General features: G+C 43.5%; 1 protein-coding gene across 3 annotated transcripts in view; it reads right to left on the minus strand.

Moving 5' to 3' along the window:
* Window positions 1–548: 548 nt before the first annotated feature.
* The window catches only part of LOC146863027 (uncharacterized), a 373,630-nt gene continuing 350,975 nt past the window's right edge, over window positions 549–23,203 (minus strand). For 2 of the 3 annotated variants that reach the window (XM_085642405.1, XM_085642406.1), the window contains 2 exons: window positions 11,085–11,125; window positions 549–1,316 (listed from right to left, as the gene is read on the minus strand). In XM_085642405.1, coding sequence (XP_085498531.1) covers window positions 11,091–11,125 — 35 coding nt within the window. In that variant the 3' untranslated portion in view covers window positions 549–1,316; window positions 11,085–11,090. The remainder of the gene's footprint in view (window positions 1,317–11,084; window positions 11,126–23,203) is intronic. The other variant, XM_085642407.1, reaches the window with a different exon arrangement.

The raw sequence follows: 23,203 nt of genomic DNA on the forward strand, positions 1-23,203 counted from the left end.
TCAAAAAAGAAGAGAGCTGAATTCCAGGGTCCTGACTGAAGGAGCCGGAAAGAACAACTGACCTAACTGTCACCCCTGAGGCATGATGGGATATGGAAGTCAGGGCTGCCTTAAAGGCACGGTGCCAGTTTTTACCTGTACAGGGCTTTTTAGTCTCTATGGTATTGTATTGCAATGCAGCCTGCAGGCTGGCAATGTGTTATACATCTGTGTTTTTCCACAGTTTGTTCTCTTTATTTTTTGCTTTCTCATGAGTGTTTACCTCATTAAAAAAAAAAAAAAAAAAAAAAGAGATTTGGGTGTATTGTTATACCTTTATACATATATATAGATATATGTGTGTTATTGGATGTGTATATTTACATTGCCTAGCCTTTTATGGGAGCTGCATTTGCTTGGAAAAAATGATATATGTTTATACATATACAGAGCTGTATATATGTATGTTTTTTACATATATAATTTTATTATTTCCGGGGTCCCCGCACATGGGCGGGAATATTCAGTGCTTATGACTATTGATGAGGATCCCCTGGAAGAGAAGCAGGGGTTATCTAGGGTGTATAAACCCCTTATCCTGACTAGAAGGAAAGGTCCCTACTTAAAACAGGGTGCATACCACTGCCAACTAGAGACCCCCCATTTCTAACAGGGTATCTAGTCTTAAATCACCAAGTTGTTCTAAGTAACGAATGGCATATGTTTTGTGTTTTAATTTGCCTGAATATTTCCCGAATCTCGTGAATGCGTGAATTAAATGTGTGAAGTAAAAATACTTGGTTAAGTTAGGGGATCATTTCTTTCCTAAAGTATCTCTATTTTATTGTTAATTAAATATTGTTTTTGGTTTACTTATAAGTGTTCTGGTTCCCCTGTCCCTGTGCCCAGTGCTGTGAATAAAATGAACTCGCAACCACGGCCATCTGAACGTAAGTCAAATAAATAGACATGATTTCTTTATAAATGTAGATTTTAGAGTTGGCGCTCTAGAATACAAGGCCTTTCGAAATACTTCTGCAGCCACAGTTGGCCTTGGCAGCCAATAAACATGTTATGCAGACCCCTTTCTAGTGAGCTGGGGCTTGAGTACTGGTGAGAGAACGGCAGCTCCGCATTAATTAACATTGACACGTTGAGTAACTGCCAAATGCAGTATTAGGAAGCTTGAAAAGTTTCAAAATACACAAAGGCTAGACGTAAAGGCGAACAGATTTCGGAAATCTCCGTCTTCCTTCAAATGCACAGTCTTCTTTCTTGCACTATGCTTCTCCATGTTTTCTTTAATGACAGCTGCATAGTGTGGCTTCAAGTCTTATCTGCAAGGGAAAATGTATTAGTAATTAGTAAACTCGAACTCGAGTCATTTAGTGGTTATTTTTCAATTGTGCTAAAAACCTTAAAAACTTAAAAAAAGATATCCGATGAATTAAAAAAAAAACGAAAATTGATAAGCAGTGCAAATACCTTCTGTCTGGAAGAGGATCAATCTGTAATGCTTGACATAGCACTTTAATATTATGTGTGAAATATGCACTTGTCAATCCTCATCAAGCATTTTCAATATCAACAAGCATTGACAAAGTCAAAATGACTGACTTTACTAAAATTCACAAAGATACACAAGGTACATGGAGCAACGCACAACAGACCCCCCTTTTCACAAGGTTCAAGAGGCACACAATTACCCATGCTCATAGATCCAACTAAACATACAGGCATCGATGCACACAGATTAATCTCATCCATGACCCAGTGCAGTAGAAGGAGCGGGATGAAGCGGATCATCGACACGCAATGATGATGCGCAGCGGGGAAGGCTGGGTGACATGCATCAGAAGGGCCCCTGGTGAGGTACATCAAGAAAACCCAGGGGATGTGCATGAACTTAGCAATGGGCACTGTGCAACTGGGTAGCACAGTTCAGGCTCAGAGGGTAATGCCTAGTGAGCGCACAGGGATATGAACATATAGGGAGCTAAGGTGAAGTAGCAGAGGGGGCAGACATCATCGTTAAGTACACTGCCACAGAGTGATTTTAGGTAGATCTTAGACTGTCGCCTATCAGGAGTGATCAGCTCATCCACTTCTGGTTTTTACAATTTCGTATTTATTGCAGTATAATAGCAGGGTTAACGTTTTGAAAGTACAAATTAAACATGCATTGACAAAGCTAATAGGTCTGTTGTGCATTTCATTTGAGGCATTAAACCCCGATTTATATGCTGTCATCCCAGTGGGGTATGCCATTACCATGGTAGATCCTAGATTGTATCAACAAACGCGGAGGCAGCTTAGCGGTCAACTACCGCGATCATTTAGAGATGCATTGCGAGCCAAGAAGCATCCCCGCTAGCAAAGAATTCTCCTTTAGTTGTAAACTGTCAAATAATTTAACCTTTAATGACCTCCTGAAACACAGGCCCGCTGGACCTAAAGTATTTCTTTGAGGTCCCTAAATGAATTCACTGAATCTAGCCTGTAATACGCGAATTATACTATTTTAGGCGACTTCAACTTCCATTTGGAAAATTTAAATAACAAAGATACAGAACAACGTATGGATCATTTTAGCTGTTTTAATCTTGGCCAGGTGGTCAATGATGCTAATCACAAGGCCAGCCACGTCTTAGATGGTATATTTTCAAGCCACCCATATATCTACAGCTTGAGGCCATATTACCATTAACATGGTCGGGCCATAAAGCTATATGTTTCAGCTTAAAGACAGTTGGCTCAAATTTTTCATCAAATAATACAGTGAAGGTCATAAAAACGGGCATGGCATATAATTAATATAACAAAACTCACGGATATCTTGTCTGCCACTCAACCTACTCTGTCCAATGACCCTGATGGAGCGGAAATCTCACAGTAATCTCTCTTTGGAAAATCTAGGAATTGTGGCACTGTTACCTCTGATTACCGTTAACCTTGTTTCCGCTTCAGGTCTATAGATCTTGGCCAACGTTTATAATCAGGGAACTCCTTCATAATCACGGGCAATTCATCAAATGCAAATAAACATTTTAGTCAATAATGAATGTTATGAGTAATTTTAAGGGGATTTATTTTCCCAAAAATATTTAAGATTCTCTGACTCTTCATTCATTAGTCAGATATCAATCCGGTTACATAATTGAAAATAGAAAATATAAGTTAGTACAAGCATAATAATTTCCACAAAAGCGTTCCATAAAGAAACACATGTCTAGGACAGAGAGGCACAGATAATGTCAGTCAGAACTCATAAAGAGTTAAAGAAATACAATGCAATAGCGAGCCGTAGCATAAAGCTACATCAATTATTAATAATTGCATAACCTTCCATGAAGAGAAATCATGCATAAAACAAATTAGCCTTGACAAAGCCAATTAGTCAGAGCTTAAAGCTTGGGATCTTAATAAAAGTCAGAATTTAACTAAACCTACATCTGAACTGCTTTCGTCTGCCTCCGTTATGCTCTCTCCCTTCATTTCTGCATCAGAGTCTGAAACTCCTCTGCAGCCCTTCTGTCTCTACATCTTGTCTACAAGGGTTCTGCCTCTTGCAAAGGTCTCTGCAAGAGCCCTGCAAGTGTTCTGAAAACTCCTAAACTAGGAAGGCATTTATGAAAGAATAATGTTACCAACAGCCTGCAGCATGACTTCATCTGTGTCCAACTGGAATCCTGCATTCTCCACAAGGACAACTCCACCCCTCGGGCAGACTCCATAAGTCATCTTATCAGACAGGCGAAGCCCTTCCAACTACACATTCTGCATTTTATTTAATATAATTTCATCTACTAACCTTCTAATAAAAACGCATTATTTCTAACTAAACACATAACATAAACAGCAAAAAAAGTTTTAATTAAGCAAGAAACATTAAATGTAACATGCACTTTTAAAATAATGTATGTTTCCTATTCTCACTAAAGCAAAGAACTTAAGAGGCTTTGTTTAAACCTTCCAGCAACTACAGAGATAAAGCTCTGAGGTCACAGCTATACATTTTGCAGCTGTACTCCTCACAAGGAGAGAGACATGTATTTGCTTATCTTGAAGGCCAACAGAAACCTTCTGAGAGCAAAAACTAAGAGTGGTTTCTGTTTTTCAACATTATAAAATGTCGTGCTAATTCTAATACAAGTTATATTCTATTAATGCACACTTTTAACACTTTCACAAATTAAAATCACATTTTCATAGTGAGAACAAAATCTGAACTAAATACATGTAAGTCAAACTATGAATTACTTGCACATGGATTACATAAATTGCTACCTGAAAACGGTCTGGCTTAAATCTGTGCATCTCAGAGCTCATGTTTTCACTTTGTACCACAAAATATCTGCGTGTCACTTTTCAAACGCAGTTTTCAATCTTGAAGGCATGTTTTCCCTCAGTGATGCTAAATTTTAAAACACATGTCTTATACCCTAATACAGATATGGCTAAGTATACTAATTTGATTAATTCAGCACATCAAGGTTGGCTCCATTAAGATCCAGGAAAAGTCACAGCTCTAAGCCAACAGCACCCTGGTTTTCCCAGAAGTTTGGGGCACTTAGACAGAAAATGCCACAGGCAAGAAAAGATATGGAGAAGAAACTATAATTTAACCAGAAAAACGAAATATAAACAAATGATTCAGGATTATAAAAGGTTAATGATTTCTGAGAAAATTCTGTATTTTACTGAGAAGATCCATCAAGCAAAAAACTCTTCAAAGGAACTTTTTAAAACTATCAACTAATTCACTAGTTTTAGTTCAGTTAGTACAGTGGCACCTAGCCAGTCACTATAAGACATTCTAGCCAACTTTTTCAGGGATAATGTTGAAACAGTATACAATGACTTTGACTTCAGACACCACACTAACATTGATGCTGCAGGAAAAATAGTAGTAGGATTAAGTAAACAAGAGTTCCCTCTTCTTACTAAAGATGGAGTTTTGGAGATTATTATCCATACTAAATCTAGAGCTTTGTCAGACCCCTGCCCTCCAAAAAACCTACATGCAGTAGCTGAGACGGTTACAGCCCTTCTCACTTCTCTAGTAAATAATGTCATTGCATCATGACCGTTTCAGGCAATGGAAAGAAGTTTCAATACTGCCGCTGTTAAAAGAAATAATCTCTTGACCCTGTAGAGGAAAATAATTAGCGATGATCTCTCGCCTTCCAATGGCAGCGAAAATCCTTGAAAAATACATTAACACCACCCTTTCAGAATTTTTGAATAAAAGCAAAATTCTTGATGAAGCCCAACATGGCTTTAGAACTAACCACAGCACTGAAACCGTGCTGGTTGCTGCCACAGAGGAGATAAGAACCATTATGGACAATGGGGGAAGGCTGCAGTCATTTGTTGAGATCTGTCCGCAGCTTTCGACACAGTGAGTCATGTGGTCATTTTAGACCGTTTAGCCAATATAGCTTACAAGGCTCTGCAAAAAATCTCCTCCAATCTTTCCTTATGAATAGAGAGCAGTTGGTCTCCCTTGGGGAGTTTAGAACAAAACCCTTCTCACTGCCTTGCCAGGTTCCGCAAGGGGTGTCACTGAGCCCCACACTTTTGAAATATGAATGTAGCCTCGTCATCCAAATTGATTAAATAATTTCGTTTTTCAATAATTTCATACCCTGACATGATTGTGTTTATTTCTAGCAATGAGAAGGAAGTCTCCCATCACTTCAATAGTTATGTGGTGAGATTGTCAAATGGATGAAATGTATTATTTTTTAAGCTGACCTCAGAGAAAATGGAAATTCTTCTTTTTGGAAAATACCTCTCATTTTAGAACCCGTCCTGGTGGCCCAGTTTCTTGGAACTTTTCCCACTCCAGTCTCGAAAGTACAGAACCTGGGAGTGATCTTTGATGTGGCTCTTTCATTCAGAGATCAGATAAATAAACTTACCTCTGCAGAATTTTCCATCTTAAAAACTTTGAGAACAATTCTTCCCTATAATTCGTAGAAATCGGTGGTGGTCGCATTGGTATTGTTCAGGAGGGACTATTGTAATGTCCTCTATCAAATACTCAAATATCAATCAGTCTCTCAGGCCTTAGTGGAGCTTCACTGGCTCCCAGTTAAGAAACATGTGGCCTTTAAGGCTCTTTACACAACACCTAATGCACTTCACCGGATAGGACCAGAATATTTGAGGAAAAAGTTCACTTGATATACACCAAAGAGAACTCTGCACTCCGCTGCACTGAAAACAGTTTCCATACCAAGATGCAATAAAGTATCCTGGAGGGAGGAGTTTTGTTTATTCCACATGTAAAAAAAAAAAAAATGTAAACTGTGTAATAAACTCCCCTGGTTGCTTAAGAGCCAAGAGAATCTTACTTGTTTTAGAAAATCGCTCAATTCCAGGGCCTTTCTCATCTCCTGTGTGAACCTTTGGGTGCTTTATATCCGATACATCAGAGCCAAGAAGCCATCGGACATTTGTGTGATAAATAAACATTTTCAATATTAATAAATGTCAGTTATAAGCCAGCACTATCTGCATTGCCAAAGCTGCTGGAAACCGAGAATTTCCTAAGCAGCTGGACATGATTGCTATGGAGTCACCCAAACAGCTAACACCACAGCAGTAAACCAAATGTACTCCCCAGGGCAGAGCCACCATTTTATAACCCATGTCCGACGCCCATGGCTGAAGTGGGCTGACCCATACGCAGTGGTGGCTGGTGACATTTGAAAGTGGTGGGCCGTAAAAGTTTGGGGTGACTGCCTGGTGGCGAGCGAGCCTAGAGAGTGTGCCCGACCACCACAAGGAGGGTTAAGGGGTCCTTTTTGCCATTTTTGTAATCAGTACCATATATTATGCAAGATAATCACTGGCCACACCTGGGAGTACAAAAGTGACAATGGAAAGGCACAACATTTCACATCTCGCCAGTGACCACCACACACCAGCCCTTTCAGTACGTTATCCCCTCTGAAGAATACTCCCTTAGATTACTTTAAATACCAATGTGTAATGCGGTTTAAACGCATGTGGCTTTCATCCCCCACGAAATCTAAACAAAAAGATATAACATGTTAGGTACTAACATTTGCCACATGTAGATAAACAAATTATCACATTCGAATAGCAAAGCACTACTGTGCAGCAAAAGATGTATCTGGCCCATCTCTTGAAATATATCAAGGTGTGTGTTTTTTGAGAAACAGCAGTCTATGCAGCACTTTATCCCAAATTGTTTAAGAGACCATCATGTCAAGTGTTAGCCTGTGCTCGCTTACACAAACCATGCACCATGTCTGTCAACCTTCACTTCTGCTTCCAAAACCTGCATGGCCATCACTTGCTGCTTCTTCCTGGCCACAGATTCCAGTCATACTGCAGTGCTATGTAGTATCCAGAGGAAGCCCCGTAAATTGCAAATCTGCATACTGATCCTTAGCCTGACCATGGCAGACCTGCTGGTTACTACCCTGCTGTTGCCGATGGATGCCACCTGCAATGTCACTCTGCAGTGGTAAGCAAGAGATCTGCTGTGTAAGCTGCTCAACTCCTTCAAGCAGACCTAGTGCTGGTCGTAATCAGCTTGGACCAGCACTACGCCAACCTATAGCCACTCCCCCACATCTCAGCCTGCAACACCTGTCACAGTGGTTAGATAGGGCTCCCCCTCTGCTATTAAGCATTATATGACAAACCCATATTATTATTTTTATTCTGCACCAGCAATCTCGGCTTGCTGCTGCCAGTGAAAGAGCATCATCATTATCTCTCACGTGGCTACCGTAGGGAAAATGTTATTTCACCAACCTTAAGCTACAGAAAGATATTTTGTCAATCTGGCAGTGGTAGTGCAGAGCCAGTGTCTCCCTGGCCCACACATCTGGGTGCTCCAAAAAGAGCTGTCTGCAGCCTGATGTCCGGAAATGGAGGGGCCACAGAGGCCAAGGCAGGGCTGTTTCCCACCTCTGATTCGACATGGCACAGCTGGGCTGCCTCAGCACCGGTGACTCGGGGATGCACGCTATCTGAAGGGGGGGCTTCGGTGCGCTACACGAGGACCTGGCCTAGTAGCCTGTGCTGCCAAGAGACACGGCAGGTGCCTGCTCTGAAGAAGTGAGATGCGCCAGGCGATGTTTCTGCACGGAGGTGCCACGCGCTGCTTCTTCCCTAAGGCATGCTGAGTGCGTGCTGCTCTTCTCCTGACCTACTGCATAGTAAGGCACCTTCTCTTTAGATCCATCCCGTTTTTTAAACGCACCGCAAATTAAGAGACCAAAATCTAAATTTAGTACATTATCAAATAGCTGGCTTTATGATACATGCGATTCCCACAAACAGTCAAGTAGTGCCAAGAACAATATTTGCAAGAGGTCTAATTTCTGGATATGCAATTCTTTCAGAGTTATTCGTGGCCTTAGAGATATAGATGTACAGACAATGTGAGTGATTACGAGAAGGAGTACAGTGTTTGTATGCTTCTGATTAGAACAGCACATGGTCATAAATAAGGATACCACAGAAAAAGAAGGGAAATGTGCCCATTAATCCCCAAAAACAAAATCTGCACGGGCTAGGTTCAATTTCTCCACAGCACCTCTGAGATTTAACACTCTTTCTGGCAGTGGAAATGTGAACACTACCAAAAAACAGAAAGATCAAAATATCTTTCGAAGAGGCAATACTCAAATCATTATTTTTCAGGATGAAATAGGAAAGCACATTTTGATATTAATTTCACACTAAGGTACTGCTTTGCTTAAAATAATCTTACTGTGACTCTAAACATAAAAAAAAAAACGCTTGACTATTACTTAAACTTGGAAGTAAAGCTGCCTCTTGTAATAGAAGTGTCATACACAGCACAGCATCACAAATCACTAGCAACCACAAATTCACATTTGTAGTGATGCAAAATCAACTAACAACACTACTATCAAACAGCCGAAGGGTGGCTACAGTCTGTCGTTTTAGGACGCAGTATAGCGAATAGCAAACAGTATAGCTTTACTCCCAATGTGCAGACACCAAGAGAATTAGATTATGTAAAACAAGACCACCACAATAACAGCGACTGATCGGTAGTTGGATTGTATACATGCTAGCAAAAACAGGGGCAGTAATGTTTCCCGCTTTCAGCATGTGCTGCTGTAGATGACATGCTGTGCACAAACTTTAAAAAGCCGTTTCTTAATCTTTAACAGTAGTTTGGGAGCCAATGAAACAGTATTTTAAGTACATTTGGACGGCAAGTGCATCTTGCTGGGATTGAATGAAAGAGTGAATGAAAGTAGCAGCTTTACAAAGATCTGCTCCTGGGATGTTACTTAGGAAGGTGATCATAGCTTCTTTTTCACAAGTGGAATGACTGGAAGAGCTGTGGTCACGCCGGCCTGCGTGTTCTGCTCGGGCGAGTCTGGCTGAAGCAAGAACAACAGGCTGAAGTGCCCTGAACTTCAGGCAGGGCCTGCGCCCCACAGCCACACTTTACCCATAACTTTCTCTCTTGTCACCAGCTCCTGCTCCTTAGGGTCACAGCAGACTACTCCCCCCCCCCCCCCTTCCTCGAGGCATTCGGCCCGTAAAACACCATAAACCCCATACTCCCACACTCCACAGCAGAGGCGCTGCACACACTGAGATGTAAGCTCAGTGGAACATGGTTGGTGCACTGGTAAGTGCTTCGAGGAAGAAAGGCCGGTGGTGGAGCTACTTTAATCTCTTATGTTTTTTCGTTTCCAGCATTCGATTTTTATAGTAAATGTGCATGGATGTGTAAGTGGCTGGCCGGTGAAGTCAATATTTTCAGACTTTTCTTTCGCCCTTTATTTAACAGAATAGAAACGTTCACTTGTTGTTGATGTGTAAAATACCCCAGCTGTGCTCTGCGGCCATGTTTAATTAACTATGTCTTCTATTTAAGTACCTTAATTAATTCCTCGTTTTCCACGAAACTGCTCCACGTCGTGATTAACTTTGATGGTGGCTGTGACTGTCACTGCTGCTGGCCAGGCTACTCTCGACTACTGAGAGACTGAGAGAGGGAAGGTGGCCGATTTGCCCAGCAACGGCACAAGGACTGTCAATGGCCAATCAGTTGCATGGCTTAATAATAAACCATTACACTGATTGGCCATTGCTACGTTAGGCGCTGGGCGGGCCCTCCCACCCCTGCGGATTGCGGTGCCAACTGAACTCCAACAACTTCGTAACTCAAAACTGGTCATACCCCTCGGCTGCAGCAGCAGCCAATCCGGACACAGATGCTGCTGTCGTAGGACTGGCGTCATGGCGTGAGCAGGCAAACTCGCCGCTCATTTTGCTCCTACTGGGATCTGCTGTTTTTGCCACCCCCCCGTCACCTTGTGCTTGCTGTAGCACAGCCACTATGCGCACGCTGGGTTCCTGGCCGAGAAAAGGCAGCCGGCCAAACCCAACACGCGCACGCCACCACACGCACATTGCACGCGGCCGCGCGCTCATCATGAAAATCAATGCTGCCTCCTGCCTGACGGACACTGAGTCCGAGTCGTTGTCACGTGACGCCGCGAGTGATGCGAGCGCGCCGCTTTAAATTATTAATACAATTTCAACTTTGAAAGTTGAAATTGTATTAATAATTTAAAGCGGCGCGCTCGAAATGTACAACAAATAATTAAGTGGGGCAACGCCCCACCGCCCCAACGCAAGAACCGCCACTGCCCATACGATATTGAACACAAGAGGTTGGATTTACGAAACCTACAAATACCTGGGCATGGTATGTTGTGAGAGGGAAGATGATGGGATGTAACGGCCAGGGCTGCTGACTTTGGAGCTGAGGAACCAGTTTTGAGTCTCGGCTTCGGCTTAACATCCTGTGATTCTGAGCAAATCACTTATTCTCCCCGTGCCTACTGACAAAAATTGATGTGCCCTTGTGTAATGTAAGTGGTGCTCATGTAAAGAGCACCCATAATCTTCGGGTCGAAGTTGTACTATATAAAACAAGCAGTTCTGATTCTCTTGCATTACAGTTTACATTACCTCTCTAAAATAAGCTGCATTTATAAACCAAATTTAAAAATAACTTCCACTGCTGACAGCATTTCAATTCAAAGAAAAACGTAAACATTGCTTACCTTGAATTATTTTAAACTGCTTCGACATAAGTTTGCCGGGGCTTGCATGAGAAAAACAATAGCAATACATATTAAAACAAAACATCATCAAGTGGTAAATTAAAGTGCTATGTTGTCAGTAATGTTGAACATGTAAACATCAAGCATTCAGTTCAAACGAAGTGAAGAGCAATCGTTGAAAATATTTTGTGCGGTACATAGAAATTTAAGTTAAAGTTATTATTGCTTTTCTGTTTCATTCAGTTAACATTTTAACAAATATGTGACAGCATTTTTAACAAATATGTGACAGCATTTTTAACAAATATGTGACAGCATTTTTCATGAATTTAAACAGAATTCTGCCCGGATTCAGGGGGGTTCACAGGTGATATAAAGCTGGGTGAGATGGGGATTCCCTGCTGACTGGAGAGACCACCCACACTTGCCAGCAGATGAAGCATAATTTGCATAGAACGTGGGCGAGCTGATACAGAATCTCTGTCTGGTGCCAGGAAATGCATAATTAGTATTGGCAGACGCAATGGCCGTGGCCAAATGTAACTAGTTTTATTTTAGAAAAACAGTGGTTCTTAGTAGGGATGTACTCAATTTTAACATAACACAAAGCAACAATGGCTGTATACAAGTGTACTGTTAAAGCATAATTAGTAAGAAAGAAAGAGTCAAAAATGTATGCGAAAATTATTACTTTATATATTATATATATATATTGATATATATGTATATATAGACATATATATACATACATACATATAGTTATATATTATTATGTGCATAATATCCCATGTGAAGACGGAACCAAATTAAAGAATAAAACACATTATATACATATAACAAAAAGAGGCAACATAAACGTATGCGTTTATTAGAACAACAAACAACCATAAAATGATCCTTATGTCACAGGAAATTATAATAAATCTGTGCCCTTATGCCAAATAAGGGAATTTCAATGTTTGTTTGTTTGTTTGTGTTATTTGATTGTCAATAGCGTTTGGACTGAGTTAAGGATGTTGGGTCTCAGTAGGACCAGCAAATAGATGGACAGCCAGAAAATAAATGGGAAAAACAATGACTACTCTGTAGAGGCAGAAGGATAAGTGTTGATGGAGCACGATGGTGCTCTAAATTTGTAGGGTTGCATCATAATCATGGATAGTTCGCACCCACATATATTCTTGTGTTGCATTAATTTGATCATTAGAAGTGTGTCGTAATAATAAAAATGTGTAAGTGGACGAATAGAAAAGTATTTTGTACCATGCAAGAGAAATGAAATGGCATTTATATTTGAAACTGTAACCTTTAGTATATTGCATTTGCCTAATGAAAAAGCTCATGTGTAATGTAGTGCATTCTGATTTAAACATGCACGATGATGAAGATTGCACGAGGAAATGACGAACTGTGCTTAAAATGTAATAATTATAGGTGTTGCATGGCAAAGCATTATTAACACGCATATAAATATATGTGTAAAGGCCTAAACAAAATGTTCACGTTGTACATTTGAAGGGCCTGTTAGTTTATTCCTTATGTTGGTCGAATTGTGTAGGCCTGAAATTGTAATTTTCCTGGTAAGCTCTCGCATTTAGAAGTAGTCAGCGAATATAATGTGCATGCAAGTTTTTTTCTCTGTTCTCATGTTTCAGTTGCAGGTGGAAAAAGCTGCCTTTGTTAGTTAGAACTAACGCCTTTTGTTTTAGGAGTTAGGCATGGAGGAGAAGCGATACTTTGTAAATGGAATGTCTATAATTGGGAGCCAGTGTTCTTTCTCACCGAGGAGGCTTGGGAAGCAAGGTAATCGGATTGAACACTGGAAGGAGAGTGGAAGGAGATGTGTCCGTTGAGATGAGGTGATCTGTGAGTGTGTTTTATATTTTTGCATTTTGTATTAGGGAAAGTGTCCCAAAGGAGGAGAGGCAGAAGGAGACAGGAAGAGTTAGGAGAAGGGGTTAGGAGATCGATCTGGAAAGAGCATCTTGGAACGAGTTCCATTGCTTTGGCTACCTGACTTCATGAATGTGCTTCTTAGTTAGTCTTCATGTGCTGACACCTATTACTGACTTTGCCTGGGAAATGCTAAGTAGGGATGTCATCTTAGAGATACAGTAGGGATAGTCCAATGCTTTTCACTTTTCAGCCGCAAATTAGGTCTGATTTGAATATTGGTGCTGTCCTTGCGTGTGTCCTATTTTTAGAACTTTTCATCCTTTATATAATTCATCAGATCAAGCTTACTCGTAGATATGGTTTTGTATTAGTTCCTATGTATTTTTACAACCTCGTCTTGAGGTGTTTGTACATCCAGTTGTTTTTGGCTTTGTAATAAATTCACTAACTTGGAGTTCGGAGTCTGTGATCCTTTTGGCTATAGTTATTACAGACTGTTGAATTGCCTAAAATGGGTTGTTTCTCCCCTTTACACTTCACAGCAGGTAGAAAAGAGACATCGACCTAGGGTTCCTCGTTAAAATTTTGGTAGCAGAACCCGGCCTTATCAGTTGGTAGCAAGAGGACGGTTACCTCTGTAGTAAGGGGAGAAGTTTGGGAAGAGCTAGTTATAAACCCCATAGAGCCCAAGAGATGGTTGTCCAGATAATTGGGAGCAGAAGACGACGGTGTTTGGCGGAGACTGGCTGAGAGTGACCGTGCGGCGGAAACAACAGTTCGTGGAGGAGTGAGCAACGGCGGTTCCTGCATGAGGGCGATGGGGGCGGAGCCCCACCAGTCTCCAGAGGACAGAGAAGGAGATTGACAGGTCTGAGGCTGCGGCACTCACACTGTCCATTCTGGTGGCAGTGCAGCACAGCCCTGTACATACACACGCTGCATATGCGAGGTGGACGACTTCAATACCGCCCAAATCCCGCATGTGCAGTGTGTGTCTGTGAAGCAGTGGTGAGGGCAAGCAGGCGCTACTTAGTGCAGCAGCTTTGCCAGTACTTTGGTCGAATACGCGGCTCGACCGGATCTATGACGTAACTCATAACATCCTTCGAGGATCCCGCCTCCTCCTGTGACTGGCTGACCCTTGTTGCTGTCAGCCTATGAGAATAGGAGGCGGGATTTCCAACACTGCTTCCTTCGGTCTGTGCTGGGTTCCTATTTCCCTCCTTCCTTCAACGAGCTGCATCTGGGCCCCTGAGACACCTCTGGGAGAAACACCGTGACGGTGTCCCTGACCAAGTTAAAACCGGTGAGTACAAGTGCGCCTTGCCTTGTTTTTCAAGGGCCGCCACTGCTACGACTCCCACAACAGGGCGTGGGCGAGCTTTAAAGGGACTAGCGGGAGGTAGGGATGGGCGAGTTGTTGCTGTAAGGGGCAGAACAGGAGGTAAGAGAGGATGGTAGGGTGTCACTGGATCGGTTCATGGGCTGTATGTGGTAATGTTGGTGCTTCAACGGAGTGCATGGGGACGCTGTCTAACGGCATTGCATGCTGCTTGCTTGGTGTCCCTAAATGACATCTGGTGAGAGTAGGCTCGGATGGGGGATGCAGTGTTTTGGAGGCGTTTCGAATGGAGGCCCTTTGTGGTCGGTACCTTGGTGGATGAAAGAAAATACTGCGTAGCAATTCCTGGAGGGACTGTTGGAAGTGGTAGGTTGATTGGCTTAACGGGAAATTATGCCCATAGCCCCCAAGAGTAGTAGGATTAAATGGGGGCCCTCCCCTCGGCCTGCTCCAAGTCCCGCTGGTGGGCTCTGACAAAGGGATCCTTTGTATGGGAGGCATTGCAAGGAGACCCATGATGCTTTTAGAAGCATCAGTATTGGTTGGTTGTTTAGAAATGTTTTTACCGTGTCCAGTGGCAACATACTGATCTACAGGCATGAGCATTTGTACATCCAGAGGGCAAAGAATGCATACGAATTTCGCTGATCATTTCCATGATGAGAACGTTCTCCATAACAATTCAATTTTTTGTCCATAAAGACAGGTCTCAGTCGACGGGGTGGGTAGTGACTCTTCGATCGTTGCCCCCTCTCCCGCCAACAGTATTCAAGGGCCACATTCAAATAGGATGTGGATTTTCATTCCTGGAGTGACAGCCATGTGTCAATATTGAAGGATAGTGGCTTCACACCGCTACTGTGTGTTTTATTTTTTGCTGACGGGCTATCCGGCTCCAGGGTGGTAACTACAGCCCACTTCGAGTCGTAGTAATTATATCTCTTACTAGCCGTTCGAACATTATGGGTTGCACCGATAGAGTGGAGTGTTGCTGTGAGCACGAAGGCAGTTGTGCATCGTCCACCCAGATCACTTCATGCAATTCAACGCTTAATTGTAATATAATGTTCACGGTATGCAAGAATTGTTTGTCGTCTTGGTAAGTCTTTGGACATTTTAGGTTGACTTTTGGTGGCCTTTGTTGTGTAATCTTGACAGTAATTGCATTGGAATGGGGGCCAATTTGCCCCGCTTCTTGACGTTTCGGAGGACTTAGGCAGCAAAGCAGGGCTAGCTATTCACAATTAGAAACGGCAAGAACTGCTATATAAAACGTTATATGTGAATGTGAATGTGCAGCTGCAGGCCCGGATACTATATTGTTCAGGCGGCAAATGGCCATACAGTCGAGTTCTAAACGTGTCTTCACTACATGGCCAAATGCTGTGATCCTGGGAAAATCCCTTATCTTCCAGTTCGTCTTAGGTAAGCCGTGCTACTTGCTTGCGCGGTGCAGGATGAAAACACCACCCCCTCCCCATTCTGAATACGTAAAACAGAGCCCCATTGCATATTAATTTGAAAAGAGACAGTCGTATTACCCGCATTTCAATAGGATCTCCTAGGACCCTCGAACCCACCTCATGGCAGTCAGGCTCACTCGCTAGGCTCACTCGCCACCGAGCACTCGCCAAAAACTTTTACGCCCCACTACTTTCAAATGTCACCAGCCGCCACTGGGAGTGAGTATGAATAGGGATGATTGTTAGATTGCGGTGATGGTTGATTGTGTGATGTCTGATTGTGTGATGTCTTGCGGAGTTGGAATGAGAGTTGAATGATTGTGATTTCGGACTGTGAGCACGTGCGGTCCATGTGATTTCTTGATGTCAGGCTCGATGAGTAGCTTAAGATCCCGGGATAGATAGATTGTGGTGTAGAAGACACCCAGAGTGGTAATTGTCGACCATTGATTGTGGGAGTTGTGAGATGTCATCGACAACCCCACCCGAGATAGGGAACGAGAGAGCGAGTATTTGAGTGACAAACACAGGTTGTGGGTTACTGTGTGTGTAAATCGAGTGATTGGATCCTATCAACTATTTATGTGACCGTCCGGCCGTTCGTGGGCAGATGGTCGAGGGCAGTTGTCTGGTCGTTTCGCGGACAAACAATTGTCAGATTGAGGTAGACAATTACGAGTGACTGTCCGGTCGTATGGTGGACAGACAGTCAATCAAGTGATTGTCCGGTTGTTTGGTGGACAGACAGTTACTTGCTGTATGAGTGAGACTTGCAACAGTGTTAGCAGGAGATTGTGAAGGAGGGGAACTGCTGAGTGAGGAGGAAGAGTGACGTTGAAGTGTGCTGCACTGTGATAGGTCAGTTGGTGGAGGGACGCGCTGGTATTGGTAGATTGACATCAGGAAGAAAAAACTAAAACATTGTGGGCAAAAGAGTTGATCTCATCATGAAATGTTTTAGGTATTGCGAGATCTTTGTAGGGGAGATAGAGGGGTGGTAACTCGAGTGAGGGAAGAGGCACCGCCCGAGGATACCCCAGCTCATTACATGGCTACGAACGTAGGGCTCCGTACTATAATTTAGCTTCAAAATTGGCAAACATTACTGAAAAGGAGGGAGATTTGGCTTTCCCACATTATGCTTCATTCTGATTTGATGTGTTGTATCACTTGAAGTCAGTGATGGTTGCATTGCGGCCTTTACCTAGACCAACACAGTTCGAAGTGCTAGATGCATGGATGAGAGCAGCGCACGCAAGGAAAAGAGAGCGAAGTCAGGAAAGGGTGAAGAAGGCAATCAGAGTGTTTCAAGATGCACAATGGGACGCATTGGTGAAAAGGTGGAAGGTAGAAACCATTGAGGGAGATAGGCTGTTCCCTCTATTGGTAAAGGTGGGAGATGCTCAGAGGAGAAGAGAAGAGAAGAGGAAGACGATCGTGATAAAGACCACAGTCTACTGGAAAGGTTTCCAGCGGAGCGTCCACCTCCATATAACCCAAGCTCAGAGGAGGGAATGAGAGCAATTACAGAGGAAACTGGAGAGCCACAGAAAAACTCTAGTGTAGGAGAAAGAGGAAGGATTTCAGCAGGAACAGAGAGAGTGGGGACTCCACCACCGAGGGGAACAGAAGCGAAGGGAGAGGTTGTTACGAGATTGCTAGAGGCTCTTACAGTACCAGTCACCATATAGTGTCGGTGTATGATCCAGATCAAGCAGAAAGTAGGAATTTAATACAAACAGAAATGGGAGAAAGTATTGGTTCGGGAGAGAATGGTACAGCGGGTGGAAGTGGTCATCCTTCGAGAACCATAGAATCGAGTACACCCTTGCCAGTCACTGCAGATTCTTCTAGAGATCATGTGGAGCAGAGGTCAGCGAGAACAGGGTCCTTGGATGATTCACGTTCTGACTTGAGGATGTGGGAACCCCTAGTAAGAGGCCCTAGTGGAAGGATATCAGGAGGTGACAGAGGTCAGCAGGTTTCGGGGAGTCAATCTGTCTCTAGGAACTTTATGGAAGTGAATCAGTGGGGAGATCAGAGTAGTGAGAGTGGAGAGTCAAGTAGTGCATCAAGCCGAGGACTGATTAAAGCTGCTATGAGGGCTAAAGTGTTGGATGTGGTGAGGTTAAATGCAGAAGTAGAGAAAATAATCAGTGGAAATCTGCCTTTAGAAAGGATGGAACTTTATGAGCCAGATGAATTGCTATTTGTGGCAAAGGATGTAACTCGCAAGGCAAGGAAAGCTCATGAGAAATTGACAGAGTTGCCACAGAGGCATGATGAGGACTTGTCCAAAACAAAGATTTTACAGGGAAATCACAGGTTAAATTACAGTGATCAAGACCTAGAAGAGAAAAGGGTCATAGGTTTGAAAACACATATTCGAGAGTTTATTGTAGGGATATGTGCCTTGGAGCATGCTTGACAAATGGGAGGAAAGATGGTCCAAGAAGAAGAGTGGCAAGCAGAGCATGGGAGGCGCTCCACCTCCAGGAGGGGGGATAATAGGAGTAGAGGCTTGCCCATTGCGAGAGGTACCGAGTGGAGGGTACGTGCATGTGCCTTGGAGTAGGGGTGATTTGGCGGCATTTACCAATGATTTTGCTTGGGTAAGGGAAAAATCGGTTGAATGGTACAAACAAGTTGATCGATTTTTCAAGATTTCAAAGGTACTGTGGGTTAATCAGAATACGTTATTTGATATTGTGGTACCAAGTGATTTGTGGTCAGCTTGTAAAATGGCGGTCGATTGGCCATCTTCGGAACCTGAGCAAGATTCTGTCACACATGGTCCTTCACCTGTGGTTATTAAAAGTATAAGTAATCACATGGTTGCAATCCAAGATTTCCCCACAAGATATTGATTGGGTTAAGATAGATAGAACTGTTCAGGAGTCAAAGGAGACTGTACATGCCTATTATGAGAGGCTCTTGCAAGCCTTCAAGCAGTACAGCGGGTTGGATACTCTTGACCCAAAGGACATGGGACAGTTTGTCTCTAAATTTGTTCTAGGATTGAGACCAGAAGTTAGCCTTATTATTCAACAGCACATGATCTGCTGGCAAAATAAATCCATGGATGAGATTCTACGGAATGCCAGGTACTGCAGTGACAAAGTGGACTCGAAGCATAGGAAGCTTAAGGATAAACTGATGCTGGTTCAAATGCAGAATGCAGAAAAGGAAGACCAGTCACAACCAAGTGAAGGAACATTAGGGAGAAGACAGGGAAACAATCAAGGAGGGGCTCAAAATGCATCAGGACAGGGAAAGGGGAAACCCATAGATCCTAAGACAGGAATAGATGTTGCCATGCTAAAGAAAACCACTGCATGTCATAAGATTAGGCATTGGAAGCACGAGTGCAGGTCGAATCCGGCTAATCAGACTCAAGAGGAGGAGGTGGTGCAGACATCTGAGGTTGTCAATACAGTGACGAGACCCAGGTCTATATAAGGGGGGACAATAGCTCCGCAGGTGCAAGTTCCCCAGCCAACAAGAGTCCAGCAGATAAATCAAACCTATCAGCAGATGCCCTTGATCGAGACTTCTGACAAACTCGATCCAGACTTGTTGCAACAATGGTGTCTGAGGAGGGCGGAAGACTGAACCCTTGGAGCAGTCTTGGAGGTAGACCAGAGAGGACCGTATGTAGACGCGGATGTTGATGGTCGTCCTATCACCTTCTTGGTAGATACTGGTGTTAACCGTTCTACTGTGAGATCTGCAGTAGTTCCCAACCTACCCCTTTCAGGACAGTCCATCCAAGTTGTAGGAGTGGCAAATAAGAAAATGACTAACCCATTGACTGAACCAATACTTGCGAGAATAGGAACCTTTCACGATCGACACCAATTTGTGGTATGTGACTCAAGTCCAGTTTGTTTGTTGGGCTGTGATCTTTTATGTAATTTGAACTGCACCATCTATTGCATGCTCAAGGGAGTAGAACTGCAGACTAGTGATGATGATGCTGCATTTAAGGTAGTAAACCAGAATCTATCAGTGATACTATTCCAGATCCCATGTGAAGCTGAGTGGTTCACTGTGATTGATTTGTGCCAGGCATTCCTTTTCGATACCGTTGCACAAGGAGAGCCAATTTGTATTTGCTTTCCGTCTGGAAGACCGTGTGTTAATATGGTGTCGTATTCCTCAAGGGTATACAGAGAGTCCATCGATCTTTAACCACCTTTTGAAAAAGAATATTGGGAGTCTCGTACTGCCACAGAATTCAGTCCTTGTGCAGTACATTGATGACCTTTTGATTACATCTGAGACAGAGGTTGCTTGTAGAATAGATACTGTTGCTTTACTGAATCACCTAGCAGAGAATGGACACAAGCTATCCCCAAGCAAATTACAGCATTGTTTGGCCGAAGCTCAGTATTTGGGCCACCAAAATGAAAAAGGAAAAAGAAAGGTGTCACCAGACCGAGTTGAGGCAATCATGAATATGACTGTGCCTACCACTCAAAAGGAAGTTAGGATTTTTTGGAGATGGTTGGATACTGTTGCCAATGGATCCCTAATTTTTCCTTGAAGGTGAAGCCTCTGCAGAGGTTGACACACAAGGATGTGAGTGATCAGTAACCCTGGGATCATGATTGTCTGGTTGCATTCTTGGAGTTAAGGGAGGGCTTATGTCGTGCTCCAGCTCTAGGGATGCCAGATTACAACAAATCGTTTTCACTATTCTACCATGAGAGAGAAGGTTGTGCATTGTCCGTTCTAACTCAGTCATGGAGGTGTCCGTAGACCAGTTGCCTACTTTTCAGCTACTTTAGATCCAGTAGCTTCAACGTTGCCCGGATGTCTCAAATCAGTCGCTGCAACTGCGTCAGCATTGAAAGGTGTGAGAACATTGCTATGGGTCACCCACTTACTGTTTTTGTTCCGAATTCAGTTGAGCTCCTGATGACGATGACTAAGACACAACACTTGACGTATAACAGACTCACACGCTATGAGCAGGTTATACTTGCAGTGGAGAATTTGACTCTGACAAGGTGTTCGGTTCTAAACCCTGCTGCTTTGATTCCTTTGCCAAACGTTGGTGATTAAGATTGTGAGGACCATGACTGTCTAGATGTGACTGAACTTTGCACCAAACCGAGACCCGACATTGTTGATGAACCTCTACCTGAATCTGATGAAATCATTTTTGTAGATGGTTCATGCTTAAGAGACAATGTGGGTCATTTGAGAGCAGCATTTGCTGTATGCACCATTTTGAGGGTTGTGGAAGCTTCTTGTTTACAGGGGGTATACTCCGCACAGGTAGCAGAGATCATCGCTTTGACTTGTGCTTCTTTAGCCGCTGATCAAATCCAAGTCACCATCTACACCGACAGTCAGTATTGGTTTGGTGTGGTCTATGATTTCAGACAGCTATGGTCACAGAGAGGATATCTGATGTCATCAGGATCTCCCATTAGAAATGGGGAATATGTGAGACAATTGTTGGAAGCTTTGCAGCGTCCACGAGAAATAGCTGTGGTAAAATGTACAGCCCATGGGAGGGGAAATGACTTTGTCTCTTTGGGAAATAGGGATGCGGATGAGGTTGCATGTTTTTGCGCTAAACAATGATGCATTTTTTCTGGAGATTATACTGGAGAGAGCCCAGAAAGAACCGAGCTCAGCATGATGTTAGCCATGGCAGACACCTGGGACGAGCTCAAGAATCTGCAGGGAGAGGTTTCAGAAGAGGAAGAGGCTGTATGGGTTAGAGCAGGTTGTGAGAAAAGGGAAGATGGAATTTGGGTTTCAAGTGATGGTCAAGCAGTGTTACCCGATGATTTATTGAGTCCTATGGCGAGACAGATTCGTGGAGCAGTACATTTGGGAAGGAATGCTATGGTGCGAGTGTTCAGACAGACTTGATACAATCCACGATTCCGTGCATTTGATGAAGCACTGTGTCACATGTCAACAATTGAATGGTGGAAAGAAAACTGTGGTTGCATTGAGTCACATTGGAAGGTCTGGATGGCCTTTCAACAGAATGCAGCTTGATTTCATAGAGATGCCTAGGTGCAATGGCTTGAGGTACATTCTGGTACATTCTACAGTAGCAAAATTGTTGCTTAGGGAATAGATTCCACGGTTCGGTTATCCAACTTCATTGGAGTCAGATAGAGGAACACACTTCCACAGTGAAATCATGAAGCTACTTTGTGCTGCTTTACACGTTGATCAAAGACTGCATTATAGCTATCGACCAGAGGCTTCTGGTATGGTGGAACAGATTAATGGAACTTTGAAGATGATGATGGCAAAAGTGTGTTCGTCTTCGTCATTGAAATGGCCGGATGCATTGCCACTGGTGTTGATGAGTGTTTGTAGTACCCCTGATAGGAGAACTGGTCTTTCACCACATGAGATCCTGATGGGGAGGGCAATGCGGTTACCAGCAGTGCCATCCACAGCCTTGATAAACATCACAGATGATTTGATCCTTGATTATTGCAAGGGACTGACTGATGTGGTCTGTTCTGTGTCTCACCAGGTGGAGGCTGCAACTGCCCCAACCTCGAGGGACCTCTGCCATGACCTGTGCCCGGGTAACTGGGTGCTAGTTCGCAAGCACGTGAGGAAGAGTTGCCTTGACGCTGGTTGGAGAGGCCCTTACTAAGTGATTTTGGTGACGAATACAGTGCTGAAGTGCAGTGGCTTGCCGAACTGGATACACTCCTCTCATACACGCAGAGTTCCAGAACACCTGAAAGAAACAGCTCCTCTCATAGAAGAAAATCCAGCTGTGGCAGGAAGGCCATTCAAAAGGATAAGCCAAGCTGTGAGGGTTGCTGATGAAGCTGGTTGCCCGCTGGAGCAAGCTGAGGGGGGTCACGCTACACAAGACCCAGGTATTGACTCTGAGGGAGAAGGTAGCGTTGCGAATGGTATAGAGTCAAACTCAGCTGAAGGAATTGGGGTGCAAGGTGGTCGGGGGCAGAGCAGGAAAGCCGACGTTGCAGGAGAATCATGGCCTGGGAGACAAAGAAGGCTAAATCTGAGACTAGCTCCTGAGAGAGATCTTGCTCCTGTGTCAGATTCATCGGAATCCGAACTGAGTTATGTAGAGCAAGCTCGAGAAGGCCCAAGAAGGTCATGGAGAGTAAGGGTGCCTTGCCAAAAATACGCTGCCCTAGAGTGGACTTATATGGTCACTGATGCCGGGAGTGTTGGGTACCGGAAGACTGAGGTCTTCACAGGTGATCAGCAGAACACCTGAGCTCAAAATCGATGTGGGACTGATAGTGCCTAGACTGGAAATAGAAGGAGTGCTGACAATAACTGTTCCGAGACCTCCAGTGCTGAGCAGAGTGAGAACTCTGATCCTTCAGGAATTGTCCTTTCCGACGTTTGGATATCAGCCATCAGCTCAGGAGATCGCAGCTGTTCGTCTTGAA

This window comes from Triturus cristatus, chromosome 2_2 (genome assembly GCF_964204655.1).
Source record: "Triturus cristatus chromosome 2_2, aTriCri1.1, whole genome shotgun sequence".
NCBI lineage: Eukaryota > Metazoa > Chordata > Amphibia > Caudata > Salamandridae > Triturus > Triturus cristatus.